The 15,102-nt window shown below is 43.4% G+C and overlaps 1 protein-coding gene across 2 annotated transcripts in view; it reads left to right on the forward strand.

The window, feature by feature from the left end:
* The window catches only part of NFE2L2 (NFE2 like bZIP transcription factor 2), a 29,202-nt gene extending 26,528 nt beyond the window's left edge, over positions 1 to 2,674 (forward strand). Inside the window, exon 5 of one of the 2 annotated variants that reach the window (XM_073646881.1) lies at positions 258 to 2,674. In XM_073646881.1, coding sequence (XP_073502982.1) covers positions 258 to 1,442 — 1,185 coding nt within the window. In that variant the 3' untranslated portion in view covers positions 1,443 to 2,674. Of the gene's footprint in view, positions 1 to 254 lie in introns of both variants that reach the window. The other variant, XM_073646880.1, reaches the window with a different exon arrangement.
* Positions 2,675 to 15,102: the final 12,428 nt, after the last annotated feature.

Below are 15,102 nucleotides of genomic sequence, written 5' to 3' on the forward strand. Positions count from 1 at the left end.
TATAACCTGTGGTAAAGTGTTGAAATGTCCTGTTCAGTGATAAGCGGATCACCTTGCGCAACCCTTGACCACGGCCCAGGTCTGGACAGGAGCTGCGTGAATCTCGCCAACCCAGCTAATCATAGGCCAATGGTTGGACCATGGTTGCGCGTAGCGGTCCGCTCATTTCTAATCCCCTTGAATTGTATGTACCCTTTTAATGTTGGAAAGATGGTAAATACATTGCCATGTGTAACATCCTCTCCTTCTTTCAGCAGTGTCTGAACAGTCACATCGACAGCTTTGTTGACCTGAGCTTGTATTCAAATACAGACGCCATGACGGAAACCTCAAACAACTACGTATTTCACAATCCATTGCTGAACATAGAAAAACCAGCAGAGGACGTCGCTCCTGTTTTCCCTAATGACTTTGTAGGTTCTTTTGCCTCTAATGTACCCACAGTAAACACAAATTCAACAATCAATATAGAATCCTTTTGTGATGACCTTTTTAACCTTGTTGATCCCAAAGTGACCAACGTGCCTTTGACGGACAATTCGGGCCAATCGTTCACCAAACTTCTAAGTGAACCCGTAGATATCACAGACTTTTCATCGTGTAAAGCATTTAATGTGGACAGTCCAACAGAATGTAACGATTCTGATTCAGGGATCTCCATTAACACAAGTCCTTGTGCTACGTCACCTGGCCAGTCCATGAGTTCCTCTATCTACGGAGACGCACATTATGGATACAGCGACTCGGAGATGGAAGATATGGACAGCACCATTGAAACTGTGCAACAGAATCCAGCAGAGAAATTTCCTGTGCCCTTTGCAGACGACACATTCTACGCGCTCTCGCCCATTGTCCCCCTAGACACCTGCTTTGACATAGAAGCTCAGAATCCACCAGAAAACGAACTACCGGTTAAACCGGATCAAAGTAAAGCTCCATTTACAAAAGACAAGTCAACAAGTCGCCAGGAAGCTCGTTTCAGCAGAGACGAGCAAAGAGCGAAAGCTCTAAAAGTACCGTTCTCGGTGGATAAAATTGTGAATCTTCCCGTGGATGACTTCAATGCCTTAATGTCCAAGCATCAGTTCAACGAAGCTCAACTTGCTCTCATTCGAGATATACGCAGGCGCGGCAAAAATAAAGTCGCGGCTCAGAACTGCCGGAAGAGGAAAATGGAGAACATTGTGGAGTTGGAAAGTGATCTAGACAAGCTGAAGGATGAGAAAGAGAAGTTACTTGCAGAAAAGGGGGAATATAACAGCAGCCTTCACCTTCTGAAAAAGCAGCTCGGAACCTTGTACATGGATGTCTTCTGCAAACTACGCGACGAGGACGGCAATCCGTACTCTTCTCACGAGTACTCCCTGCAGCAGACAAAAGATGGCAATGTCTTCCTCGTCCCAAAAGCCAAGAAAATTGAGATTAAGGAAGAGCAGATTTAGAATAGAGAGATTATATATTTTTTTTCTTGCTTCTATGGAGTTGAGGGAACGGGTTGTAACATAGAGTAGCACTATAGAACTAACTTTGTTTTTGGTCTGTAGCACTTACATGTAATAACAATATTGAAATATTGTTGTAAATACGATAAAAAAAAAAAAAACTGCTATAAAATTAGTCGTTTCAGGACTGAGAAAATATATTAACCAGTTATCTGTTGACACAATGTGCTATTGGCAGAAGGATTAGGAGTGAAAATCTTGTTTTACCTGTAAATTAAAGATGGGCATTTTAAGTACCAGAAACTGTTTTTTAACTTTTTTTCAATCTATCCATTAGTTTGTGTGCACTTCACAGTATGTGTAACTCTGTTCTGTAATCTAAAATACCTGATTTTTACACGATTTCTAGGTCCGCAGGCTTGCTTTACTAGCCTGTATGATAAGTAGCATTTATGAAAACTCAGTGATAGGTGGCGACATCAATACGTGTTCTAGTTGTAAAGTAGATAGTATGACTGTGCTTACTGTAGAAGGGTGGGCCTTTCAACACTCATGAAGGCAACTAGATACAGATTGAATAAAGGCTGGTGCAATGTTGCCTACAAATTATGCTAAAAACATAGGATTAAAATGCCTGCAGGTTCCCTCCCACTCCCTAATATCACATTTTTAGGGTATGTGCCCACGATGCGTATTTGGTGCGGAAATTTCCACAGCGTAAACGCATGATATACGCATGTTAGCCTTCTGCCATGGTCCCCTATGGCATTCCGCAATTGTAATGCCCATGCTGCGTTTTTGATGTGCGGCAAATTCCGCAGCATGTCAATTATTTGTGCGTTTACACATGCGGAATTGCCATCTACAATGCAGTAGAATACGCAAGGCAATTCCGCATGTGCAAAACGCGTTTTCCAGGAAAAAGGACATGCGGAAATTTCCGCTTCAATTCCGCATCGTGGGCACATACCCTTATTTACTGCATATTGTGGCTTATCTTCTAACGCAGTGGAGCCCTAGCCCAAATGTCAGAAAACCTTTTTATGTCCTAAGGTTTAATTCATTTGTATCAATGTTTACCTGAGTGAATGAATGTACCCGTCTTGTCTTCCGATTAACTGTAAATATTACCATGCATCCTATTTATATAAATAAATATATAAAATTTTATTTGTTAACAGATATATACCAAAAATAAATGTACTGCACACAGCATCATTCGTTTCAAGCCACATTTGTATTGCAGGGTCTTTATTTTATAGAAGGTGCTTAATTTCTTTAACTAGGAAAAAAAATAATTTGCAATTTTTTTTTTATGTTCTTCATGCAATAAAACATACCGACTGTTGGCTGTGGTTAATGATATTGAACTCTGCTGTTCTTTGTCTACATCCGTCCTAAAACTGGGTAAAAGACATTTAGAGAATAATCCATATAAGGGTATGTTCACACTGCGGCACCAATTCATTAAGATTTTTTTTTTTTTTTACGCCAGTCTTAATGAGGGGCGTGCATGAACTAAGATATGCTTGGCTCATTAAGAGGCACACACCACTGATAATATGCACTAAATTTATTATTAGTGGTGTGCGCCGCACCAGAATTTGCCAACCAGGCTCCTCCTTTAAAAGGCCTGTGGAGTCGGTAAACCAAACCTCTAACTCCGACTCCTCAATTTCCATGACACAGACTCCTAGACTCGCTCATACATTGCTCATGTTTAAGTGATAAATTTACTGTAGCACAGATTCATCTCAGCTAAAAGTCTAGACCCTCAGATCAGGAATAGGACAGACATTTATGGGACATTTCATAACTTTCCCAAATTCTTATGAAAAAATATCCCCCACAAACTGCATTGAACTACTGTACCCAGTTTATTATGTATTTTAGGAGTCGGAGTTGGTCCATTTTATACCTATACCGACTCCAACTCCACAGCCCTGCTGCTTAACTCCACGCAGTTTGATGGTGCTGGCTGAAAACGACTTAAAAGCCAGAAGTTGCAGTTCTTTTGCGCAAAGGATTCTGGTGGGCCCAAATTTTATCAAAGGGTTTATACTAGAATACTGGGGTAAAACACTTTTGAAAAGTTGCAAAATTTTAATGCAAGGCGAAATTGCAAGCAAACTTTGTGATTTTTGGCATCTTCACGCCAGTTCTGGGCATCTCTGCAAAACTGGGCAGAGCTGGGAAGGAGCCAAAACTGGCCTAAGCTCGCCCGTCAAATCTTCAAATGTGGTGGCGTTTCTTACACCAGAAATGTTACTCCCATCCCTGACTGTAGTAACGTTTCTGGTGAGGCGCACGCCACTGATTGGATGTGGCATTCACATCTTATTCCTGCATGCCTGTCATTAAGACTAGTGTACGAAATGCCAGTCTCTATGTATCTGGGCCCAAGTTTTTTTTTTTTTTTTTGAGGATTTGGAAAGTTATTGCTCCTAAAACTTAGTGTACACATACTCTAAAGCATTGTCTGGGAAGGTTCTCAGACAAAAAAAATCAGTTCATCTACAGGTTTTGCTCACAAAATTAGAATATCATCAAAAAGTTAATGTTTTTCTGTCACCCATGATGGCACAACGAGAGAGGGGATCCGCTCTTCAAGGACAGGAAACCTTCAAGATAAAAAGGCAGCGCCTCTCTCCGCCTCAGTGGTTTCCTGTCCTTGATGGGGGACCTTCTGACTCGTCGGTGCGACAGCAGGAAGATTTCGTCTTGCCCAGACCGGGGCCGGTCGGTTGTGGCAGGGCACAGTCTCTGCTGCGGCTGGTCCCGTGTGTTCTGGAAACGTCGCAGAGGGCGCCGACATTGGTCTCCTCGCGTGTGGGCGGGGGTTTGCGGCACCCACACAGCATGGTGGCCGGCAACCCCACGTCCCTGATGTGATGTCACGGGCGCGACCGGAAGTGACTAAACCAGAAGTCGCGCCCCGATGACGTGCACCGGGACCTCTGACCCCCGGATGTAATTTTCAGGGGAGGTACTGGAAGCTGCGGGGACGCCGGTGATCTCCCTGGCATAAAAGAGTACTTAAGGGTAGATCACTGGTTAGGAAGGGGCGCAGTGCACCATAATGGCCTCTCAGCAGCAGACCATGCAGCAGCACGAGGAGACACAGCAGCCGCAGCTTGTACAGCCTCGGCGCCAGAAGCGCACCCAGGAGCAGCGTCCACTGCAGAGCAGGAGCAGTGGGCGTTCTGGGACACGCAGCACCAAAGGATTCAAGATCCAGCCAGCATAGCTCAAGCAGTATCGATGATTCCAGTCTCCCGAGGAGAAGTGTTGGATACTGTCCTGCCTCTCGTTCCGGTACCCTGTTTTTAAATACTGGATGGTGAGTGAGCTACGTGAAAGTCAACGTATTAATGTAGACTTTTTTTCTGTTTTGTCTCTCTCTCTCTCTCCCTCTCCTTCCTCCTTTCCTTTGGTCAGGATGTCTCTAAAAAAAAATGTATGGGGAAATCCAAATACAGAGTGTGTGCCCTGTGTGAATGGGGTCTGACTAAGGACTGGCCTAAAGTTATGCCAGCCATGTATTGAAGAAATTTAAAAACACTTATTAGGTCTGAGGTGGAAAGATTGCTAAAATCGTTTTCTCAGGCAAAAGAAGCGTCCCAGACCCATAGAGCAAAAACCGCACCCTTTCAGACTCCGAATCTGATGAGGGAATGCTGGATGACTCCACTGACTCTTCCTCTTCGGATAGTGAGACAGGCACAGGTCATGGTTTTCCTCTAGAGAGTATTGATAGCTTAGTTAAAGCCATCAGGTCCACAATGAGGTTAGTTGACCAGAAGGCAAAAAAATCAGTCCAAGATATTATGTTCGGTACCCTGGATCGGAAGAAGCAGAGTTTTTCCGATTAACGATAAGGTGCAGGGGCTTATCAAGATGGAGTGGGATAGGCCGGAGAAAAAGGGTCCCCTTCCATCCTCCTTCAAAAGAAAATATCCCTTTGATGAGGAAGATACCGCATCCTAGAATAAAGCCCCAAAGCTGGATGTTGCGGTGTCCAAGGCTACTAAAAAATCAATCCCTTTTGAAGATACAGGGATGCTGAAGGACCCACTGGACCGGAAGGTAGATATCTTCCTTAAGGGTACCTGGGAATCATCAGCAGAGGCATTGAAACCAGCTATAGTTGCAACCTGTACGGCAAGATCCCTCATGGTTTGGTTAGACGACCAGGTTAAAAACAACGAATCACAGGACTCCATTCAGGCCTCTCTACCAGTATTGAAAGGAGCTGCGGCCTTCTTATCTGACGCCTCTGCAGATTCCGCCGGATTACCGGCTAGATCTGCGGCCCTGTCTAATGCCAGCCGTAGAGCAGTCTGGCTGAAATGTTGCCCAGGAGATATACAGACAAAAGGGAAATTATGTTCTCTTCAATGTGAAGGACATTTTCTTGCCCGAACAGAAAAAATAAAAAACTTGGTTTCAGCGGCCATAGCAAACCCAGTAATGACTCTCAGGGGGGCCATGGCTCTGCTGGGGTCCCTCACCTCCTGCATTCCAGCAGTATGCTGGGCCCAATTTTACTCACGAGAATTACAATGGGGGACGTCCTAAAGAACGAGGTCATCCTCAGGGGCATCTGGAGGGCAGATTGACACTCCCTCACAATGTAATTCAGTCACTGCACTGGTGGTTAAGGACGAACACGATCCGGACAGGCGTCCCCTGGGTTCCCCTTATTACCAGAGTAATTACCAAAGACGCCAGCCCCAGGGGGTGCGTGGCAAACCTAGACAACCACCCGATACTGGGGACTTGGTCAGAGGAAAAGAGTCTGGAGTCTTCAAACATATGGGAACTACAAGCAGTAGAGAATGCACTAATCAGCTTCTTACCCCTTCTACAAGGATATCACGTAAAAATTCTGCCCAACAACCAGGTCACTGTAGCATATGTGAACCACCAGGGGGGAACTCGCCCAAAATCTCTAATGTGGGTTGCGGGGAGGATATTTTCTCTAGTGGAAGGGAAAGTTCTCTCTTCAAATTCAGAGTAGAGGACAACACGAATGCAGACTTTCTAAGTCACAGGCCACTACTGCAGGGAGAATGGACTCTAAATCATTCAGCTAGTGGCCATGTGGGGGTCTCCAGAGGTCGACCTATTTGCGACTCGTCAGAACAGAAATTAAAAAAGTTCTGTTCACTGGATACCACAGAAAATCTTCTAGTAGTAGACGCCTACCAGTGCAGATGGGATTTCAGTCTGGCCTATGCCTTTCCCCCAATATGCCTAATTCCAGCAGTGTTGAGAAAGATCTGGGAGGATCAGGCACGAATGGTCCTTATAGCACCCTTCTGGCCCAAGAGACCATGGTTCTTTTGGCTGAGAAGCATGTTAATCACAAACCCATTGATTCTTCCAGAGATTCCTGACCTTCTTGCTCAAAGTCCTATATTCCATCCTCGGGTTAAAGGATTGCACTTAGCGGCCTGGAACTTGAGGTCATTGTTAGAAGGTTAGGGATTCTCATCGAATCTAGTTACTACTCTTCTAGGTAGTAGGAAACCGATCACTAAGATTTACGGTAGAACCTGGAGGGGGGGATTCCTGTAAAGTCCATTTTGGAATTTCTTCAAAAAGGGCTGGAAAACTGCCTAGCAGTTAGCACCCTAAAGGTCCAAATCTCTGCCTTAGGTGCCTTGTATAATTATAATCTGGCCGGTAACAAATGGATTTCCAGGTTTGTGAGGGCATGCAGTAGAGCCAAACCAGCCCCTATAATAAGGGTCCCTTCTTGGGATTTGAACTTAATGCTAAACGCATTAACAAATTCTCCCTTTTGAGCCCCTTAGCTCAGGGTCCATAAAGTTACTTACCCTAAAAACAATACTTCTTGTGGCCTTAACATCAGCACGGAGGGTTAGTGAGTTACGGGCTTTATCTGCAGATCCATCTTTTACCTTAATTCTAGACGATAGGGTAGTTTTGAGACCAGACCCTGCTTTCCTACCGAAAATTTTATCCAAGTTTCACATGTTTCAGGCGATAGCCCTACCATCCTTCTGTCCTGAACCAAAAAATAGCAAGGAGGAAAAATTTCATAACTTGGATGTCAGGCGATGCCTTATACATTATTTAGCATCCACAAGCTCACGGAAGGATAGGGCTCTATTTGTCTCCTTTCAGGGCTCACGGAAAGGAACGAAGGTCTCAAAAGGCACTCTTATCAAGGGGGATCCTAGAAACCATCACGATGGTCTACACGGGATCAGGCAGAGATCCTCCTAACAATCTGAAGGCCCACTCTACACAGGGCATGGCAGCTTCCTGGGCTGAAAGAGCGGACGTGCCCATTGAGCAAATATGTAAGGCGGCCACATGGTCATCTCCGTCCACTTTCTATAATCACTATAGACTTGACCTTTCTGCTTCCTCTGATCTCACATTTGAGAGAAGGGCTCTGCAGGCTGTGGCCTCTCCCTTACATATATAGTGCTCTGTAATTCTCTCGTTGTGCCGTCATGGGTGACAGAAAAACACGTATATTACTTACCAGTAATGTGTTTTTTTGGAACCCATGATGGCACCTTTACATTCCCTCCCTATCACTATGGTGTTCACCTTCCGGTTGGTGGGTATTGAAGTATTCACATGAGTGAAATTTGTATATAGTTAATAAGATTTATGTACTCTAATTCGAGTGTCCTCTCATGCTCTGTAATCCACTGAGGCGGAGAGAGGCGCCGCCCTTTTTTATCTTGAAGGTTTCCTGTCCTTGAAGGGGGGGGTCCCCTTTCTCATTGTGCAGTCATGGGTTCCGATAAAACACATTACCAGTAAGTAATATACGTGTATTTGAGTTCTTCAATACAAAAGGTGAAACTCCTATATTATATAGTCATTAAAAACAGTGATCTATTTCAAGTGTTTATTTCTGTTAATGTTGATGATTATGGCTTACAGCCAATGAAAACACAAAAGTCATTATCTCAGTAAATTAGAATACTTTATAACAGCTTGAAAAATGTTTTTAAACTCCAAAATCTTTGTATTTACTGAACATACATTTCAGTAGGCCCTCAATACTTGGTCAGGGCTCCTTTTGCATCAATGCGGCAATGTGGCATGGAGGAGATTAGCCTGTGGCACTGCTGAGGTGTTATGGAAGCCCAGGTTGCTTTGATAGCAGCCTTCAGCTCGTCTGCATTGTTGGGTCTGGTGTCTCTCATCTTCCTCTTGACAATACCCCATAGATTCTCTATGGGGTTAAGGTCAGGTGAGTTTACTGCCAATCAAGCACAATGATACTGTTGTTTGTAAACCAGGTATTGGTACTTTTGGCAGTGTGGACAGGGGCCGAGTCCTGCTGGAGAATGAAATTTCCATCTCCAAAAAGCTGGTCGGCAGAGGGAAGCATGAAGTGCTCTAAAATTTCCTCGTAGACGGCTGCGCTGACTTTGGTCTTGATAAAACACAGTGGACCCACACCAGCAGATGACATGGCTCCCCAAACCATCACTGATCGTGGAAACTTCACACCAGACCTCAAGCAGCTTGGATTGTGACCTCTCCACTCTTCCTCCAGACTCTGGGACCTTGATTTCCTAATAAAATGCAAAATTTACTTTCATCTGAAAACACCACCTTGGACCACTGAGCAACAGTCCAGGTGTTTTTCTCCTTGGCTGAGGTAAGACGCTTCTGGCGTTGTCTATTGGTCATGAGTGGCTTGACACAAGGAATGCGGCACTTGTAGTCCATGTCCTGGACACGTCTGTGTGTGGTGGCTCTTGAAGCAGTGACTCCAGCAGCAGTCCACTCCTTGTGAATCTCTCCCAAATTTTTGAATGGTCTTTTCTTAACAATCCTTTCAAGACTGCTGTTATGCTCCTGGTTGCTTGTGCACCTTTTTCTACCACACTTTTTCCTTCCACTCAACTTTCCATTAATATGCTTAGAAACACCACTCTGCTAAAGAAGCTGGCTGGTCACAATGACCTTTTGTGGCTTGCCCTCCTTGTGGAGTGTGTCAATGACTGCCTTCTGGACATCTGTCAAGTCAGCAGTCTTCCCCATGATTGCAGAGCCTACTGAAACAGACTAAGGGACATTTTTAACCCTAGAACGCATGACCATAAAAATCTACTTTCACATACCTGGGGCCTTTTAGGCCCGTGTGTAAATAACATGGAATAACTCAAACTCAAATGACAAACAACTATATACCTGAGGAATACCTAGAGTTTCAAAATTCTAACTAAAGTAATCTTGCAGAAAATAGAAAACAATTAACAGGGCGGGCCTGCGAGGCCCCAGGTATGCGTTCTAGGGTTAAATGCTTAGGAAGCCTTTGCAGGTGTTTTTTGTTAATTATTTTAATTTACTGAAATAATTACTTTTGTATTTTCATTGGCTGTAAGCCATAATCATCAACAGAAATAAACACTTGAAATAGATCACTCTGTAATGACTCTATATAATGAGTTTCACTTTTTGTAATGAAGAACTGAAATAAATTAACTTTTTGATGATATTCTACTAATTTTGTTAGAAGCACCTGTATTTAGGATTGTAATTTGCGAGCTGTATTCAGATGACTGGGACAGTCAAATTTCTGCCACAAATCTGCTGCGTGTGAATATATACCCTTTTTAAGCATGGGGTACATATATTAAAGACCCTTAGCGGAGATAGTTTACCATCAGAACACTTCTACCTGACTGTGAAATGTCCTGTGGTTCAGACTCATGTCTGCTTCTGAACCGATGCATTTCACTTGTGTTCCCTTTGTGATAGGAGGAATCATGAGCTTGATAATGTAACACCATCATGTGCCCAGCAAGAGCCAGTACAAACTATTGATGCTGGCAGGATATGAGTAAAGTCAGGATGGATGTACTGTCATTTTTAGGCAGATTCTCATCACAATCCTAATCCGCCTCTGTGGAACAGTCTATGCAGTTTTCTTAAGACCAGAGAGTCTGGTACCTGTATGAGTGAGCTGGTAAGGCTGAATTCACATCAGTGTTGGAGGCTATCAGCAGATTCTGGCATTTCATGTTAAATGACACATTATGATGGAAATCCTGTGCACCACGCTAGGCAGTTGGGTAAAGACACACATCTGGCCACAGCCTGTGTCTGGTATTTTAGATCAACCAGATTCACTTGGATGAGATGCAATGCCAAGAACAGCTCATGACAGTGTCTCGTGTTCTGCCCACTGCCCGGTCTTGACAACCGTTGGAAACCTCAAAGAATTTCTCAGAAATTGGAGCAGAGACTCTTCCCTGCCTAATGCCACATTCACAGCATCACCTTCCACGTACTGTATTGCACAGGCTGTCTGTGGGTCTCCTGACCCAAGCTTGACAACCTCATAGCCATGTGAGAATGTCAAGTTTGGGCAAAAAAAGACCCACAGACAGTCCATACTCAGACCGTGACAAACAAATGTGTGAATTTGGCACAAGGCCAGTTTTTTGGCTTGAGATGTCCAGATTGGCCTGATTGTATGTATTGACGTACACCCGTTTGGGTCAGAACATTGTGTTCCATCCAATAAACGACAACTGTCAGACATGTGAAATTTAGCTTTAGGCATTACAGTTTTAAAGTTGAAAAGCCTATCTAATGTTTTGATAAAGTTGAAGGTAATCTGCCCCCACACACAAGGCGGATAGTAATCATATTAGGGGGAAAAAAAATGCTTTTGATCTCCTAATATGGCCAGCAAATTTGCTGGGTGTCCCATCCCAGACTCTAGTACCTATAAACTATTGTTATATACTTTAAGAGCATCCAGGCCCTCCAAGAACTTTCGATGAGCATCACAGCATGTACCAGCCGCCGACTTGTGTTGTTCAAATTTATTGTAATTGTTTGTGCTATGTATATCCCTTTCACATGTAAAGCGCCATGGAATGAATGGTGCTATAATAATAATTGTGTGCCAGTTCTATACTCTCACTACTTGTAAAGAATCACGATCTGTGCTTATTAAATATACTTTTCTCTAGATTTTGAGGATGCCTCCTGGTCACCACTGCACAACTGAGATTTGCATACTTCAGGCCACATTACAACTAGACTTGTTTGGCCTCATTAATTACACTTGCATTAAGTGAGGCTGCACAGGTCTAGTTATGCAATCACATACAGTCACGCACCTACAGGCAGCACCAGAGAATTCTCTCAGAACACAGTGAGGATTCACAAGTCAGCAGTTACAGACTCATAGCCTAAAGCTGCACAACCCCTTTAAAGTTTATTCTTAAAGCATGATTTAAAAAAAAAAAAAAACTTTTTACCTACTGCTCAATCTGTTATCATTGCAAATGTGCAGCACAAACTCCCAGTAATTTATCAATCCACTATATCATACTTTAGTGCCATGAAGACAATACCATTCGAAAAGCCAAGTGCAATCGGTCACACAGACTCAGCTCCCCTAATAATTGCATCCTCACTAGTAACTAAACATGCCTATCCTACACCCTTATTTGAGTAAACATTTCCTTGGCTTTAGCAGGTAGTACAGGAGTAGCGTTCCTGAAGCAAGGCAATGATGTTCACCTCCCCACATCGGTCAACTTGCCCTGTGAACTTGCCCTGGTTTAGCATACCCGAACAAGGTTGCCAAGCATCCTTCACACTCTTACCACTATTTCCTTATACCAGAGATGGCTACGACTTAATGCTGGCATCTTCCTCCACATCCAGGGATGTAACTTGTCTTGACCCCCTTTCTTCCTGCTCTAGGTGACTAATATGTCTCTCTTTTTTGGGAAAAAACTGTCAATCACCTGGAGTGGGGCAGGGAGAAGCCATTTAAGGCCAATTTCACATAAGCATAATAGACATTTCGGCATCCACCTTACACCTGCAGTTCTCTCAGCCTAACCACTTTGTTTGATCAGAGATAATCAATGGGTTTGGTTTGCTGAAGTCCAGAGGAACCTCACACACTTTCCAACCGTGGTGCTGTAGAATGACCAGGAAAGTCACCTGCACTTATCAATTACTAAGCAAATTAATAAAGAAACAAAAAAAAAAAAACACATGACTTTATTATATAAAACTTATTTCTGATTAAACTTTTAGAAGCTGCTCATGTAATTATCCCCTTTCTTCAAGTACAGATATGTTTCTTCTCCCAGATGTAAAATCCAGTCTTTGACCTAAGGACAAAAATAAAGTTGAAAGTTCAATGAGCAATTACCTATTATGCTATACAGGGCATCTCATCTTTGACAATGTTAGGTGGTATGTACATCAACATTAGATCTGACAAGAGCTTTTAATTAGTAAAATTAACAGCTGTATTCACATTGTGCAACTCCTTGTTCACACAGTACAGTTTTTGAGCCTCTCAATCCCATACCAGGAGTGGATCCTAAGTAACAAAGGCAGCATTTTTAGATTTGATTGCTGAATTATGGAATCTTTCCTTTCATATGACTGGTTCAGTGTTCCTTGTGTTGTCAGCTGTGCATTTTAACCAAAATGCTGCTCATGTAGATTCATTAACGACCCTGCCTGAAGCTGTAGTCATACACACGCTTTTATAAAAGGACTTGCTTAAAAAAAAAAAAAAAAAAAAAAAAAAAAAATTATGAGTTATCTGCCCTGTAAGGCTGTGTGCCCACAATGCGTTTTTTAAGCGTTTCCACAGCGGCAGAAACGCATGGTAGAAGGTCTGCCATGTTCCTCAGTGATAATCCGCATGTGCTATGCACATGCTGTGGAAATTTCCGCTGCGGATTATCATTGCGGAAAAAAAAACGCAACACTACCAATTATTTTGCGGAAGTGCTGCATTTCCGCCGCCATTGACTTCCATTGAAACGCATGGATTACACATCATTGTATATGTAGATGCGCATTCCACACGTTTCAATGTGCGGATGGTAACCGGGTCTAGAGGACAGGAGACTCTCCTCCAGACCCGGGTACCATAGAACCTGTGAAAAAAAAAAAATATATATTATATTTACCTTCTGACGGCCCCCGCTGGGCTCCTCCTCCCTTGCCGGCAGATCGTGGTGGACTGAAGGATCTGCACTGACATCATAGTCATGTGACGGCAGGTCCTTCAGTGTACCGTGATCTGCTGACAAGGGAGAACGGAGAGAAGCAAGACTGCGGGGGCCATCAGAAGGTAAGTATAGATTTATTTTTTTTTATTTTTAAACATTCTCTACGGTCACACTATATAAATCCATGCCGGTTGCATAGATTTATATAGTGTGACCAAGTTGTCAAGCACTTTCCAGGTGATGCTAAAATCGCTTGGAAAGCGCTTGTCAATCCGCATGTGGAAATGCATGTGAAGAATGCTTCACATCCACATGTCCCTGGCAGGAAAACACATGCACAATCCACATGCGTTTTTTCTGCCAGGGAGATGCATAAACGCTCAGGAAAAATCCTGAGCATTTCTGCATCGTGGGCACATAGCCTTAAAATCCTTGTGCTCCCTTGATTCTGCCATTTCCTTTTAAATCTGTGTAGCTCCATTGAATATCTCTGCACACTTATTGCTTTTGGGAGCACAACATGAAGAAACACCTAGGTGGACTGTAAGCAGAGATTTCACATATTCGTCTCCAGGAGAAAGTAATGTGAACATCTCTGCAATGGAGCGATGCAGCACAAAAAAATAAGAGCGTCAGATTTGGGAGAGCTCAGGTACAAGGTTGTAACTCAAATTTTTGGAGCAAGTAACAGGTCCTTTAAAGCAGGGTTCCCGAACTCTAGTCCACAAGGCCCACCAACAGGCCAGGTTTTGAGGATTTCCTTAGTATTGCTCAGGTGATAATTACATCACCTGCACAGGCAATAAATCCATCACCTGTGCAATACTAAGGAAATCCTGAAAACATGACCTGTTGGTGGCTCTTGAGGACCAGAGTTGGGGAACACTGATTTAAAGAAGTACTCCCAAAGTTTTTATCCCCAAGTTTTTATCCTCTTACTATATTGTAGTCATCATATTCTATAGCACTATACTTACAATTGCTTATTTTGCCTTTCTACCCAGTTATTCTCTTTTCTCTGCTCTATGTAGAAACAGGAAGTCTCTTGTCCCTTCATTTAGCATTCCCCCTCTTCAACTTCTGACCCAGCTGCTCCCTCCTCCCCCTGTCATACACTTTTGCAGTGACTCATGACAGGAAAATTGACCGCTTTCTACATACTTTAGAAAAATTCAGCTAGTCAGTTGTTAATGAGACGTCAGACCTAATGGAAAACAGAAGAATTATCTGGATAGAAAGACGACAAAATGAGCAATTGTAAGTACATAGTGCTATATAATATGATCACTGCAATATTTTAAGATAAAAACTTTGAGGGGGGGGGTGGGGAGGAGGGCTTCTCTAACTGCAGCAGCCCTGTGCACCCATTGTATTTTTACCAATTCCATGCAAATCACTTAATCAAGTAAGGAAACCCCCATTTCACCAGCAAAGCCAAGCAATTGTGCAGGAACACCATGAAAAGACCAGTGGCAAAGGGCTGCTGTGGTAAAAGGCCACATCGTGACCACAGGTAATATACTCAACTCCTCTGGCACCGGCTTATCTTTGTGTCAAACTAAGTGGTCAGCTGTCAAAATTCTAATGGGCAGTTCCTTCTCACCCCTCCCCCAAACATCTATTAGGGGCAGTCAGGAGGACCATATATACGCTAG

This window comes from Phyllobates terribilis, unplaced genomic scaffold, assembly GCF_046119375.1.
Source record: "Phyllobates terribilis strain yellow unplaced genomic scaffold, ASM4611937v1 Scaffold_9__5_contigs__length_417890890, whole genome shotgun sequence".
Lineage (NCBI taxonomy): Eukaryota > Metazoa > Chordata > Amphibia > Anura > Dendrobatidae > Phyllobates > Phyllobates terribilis.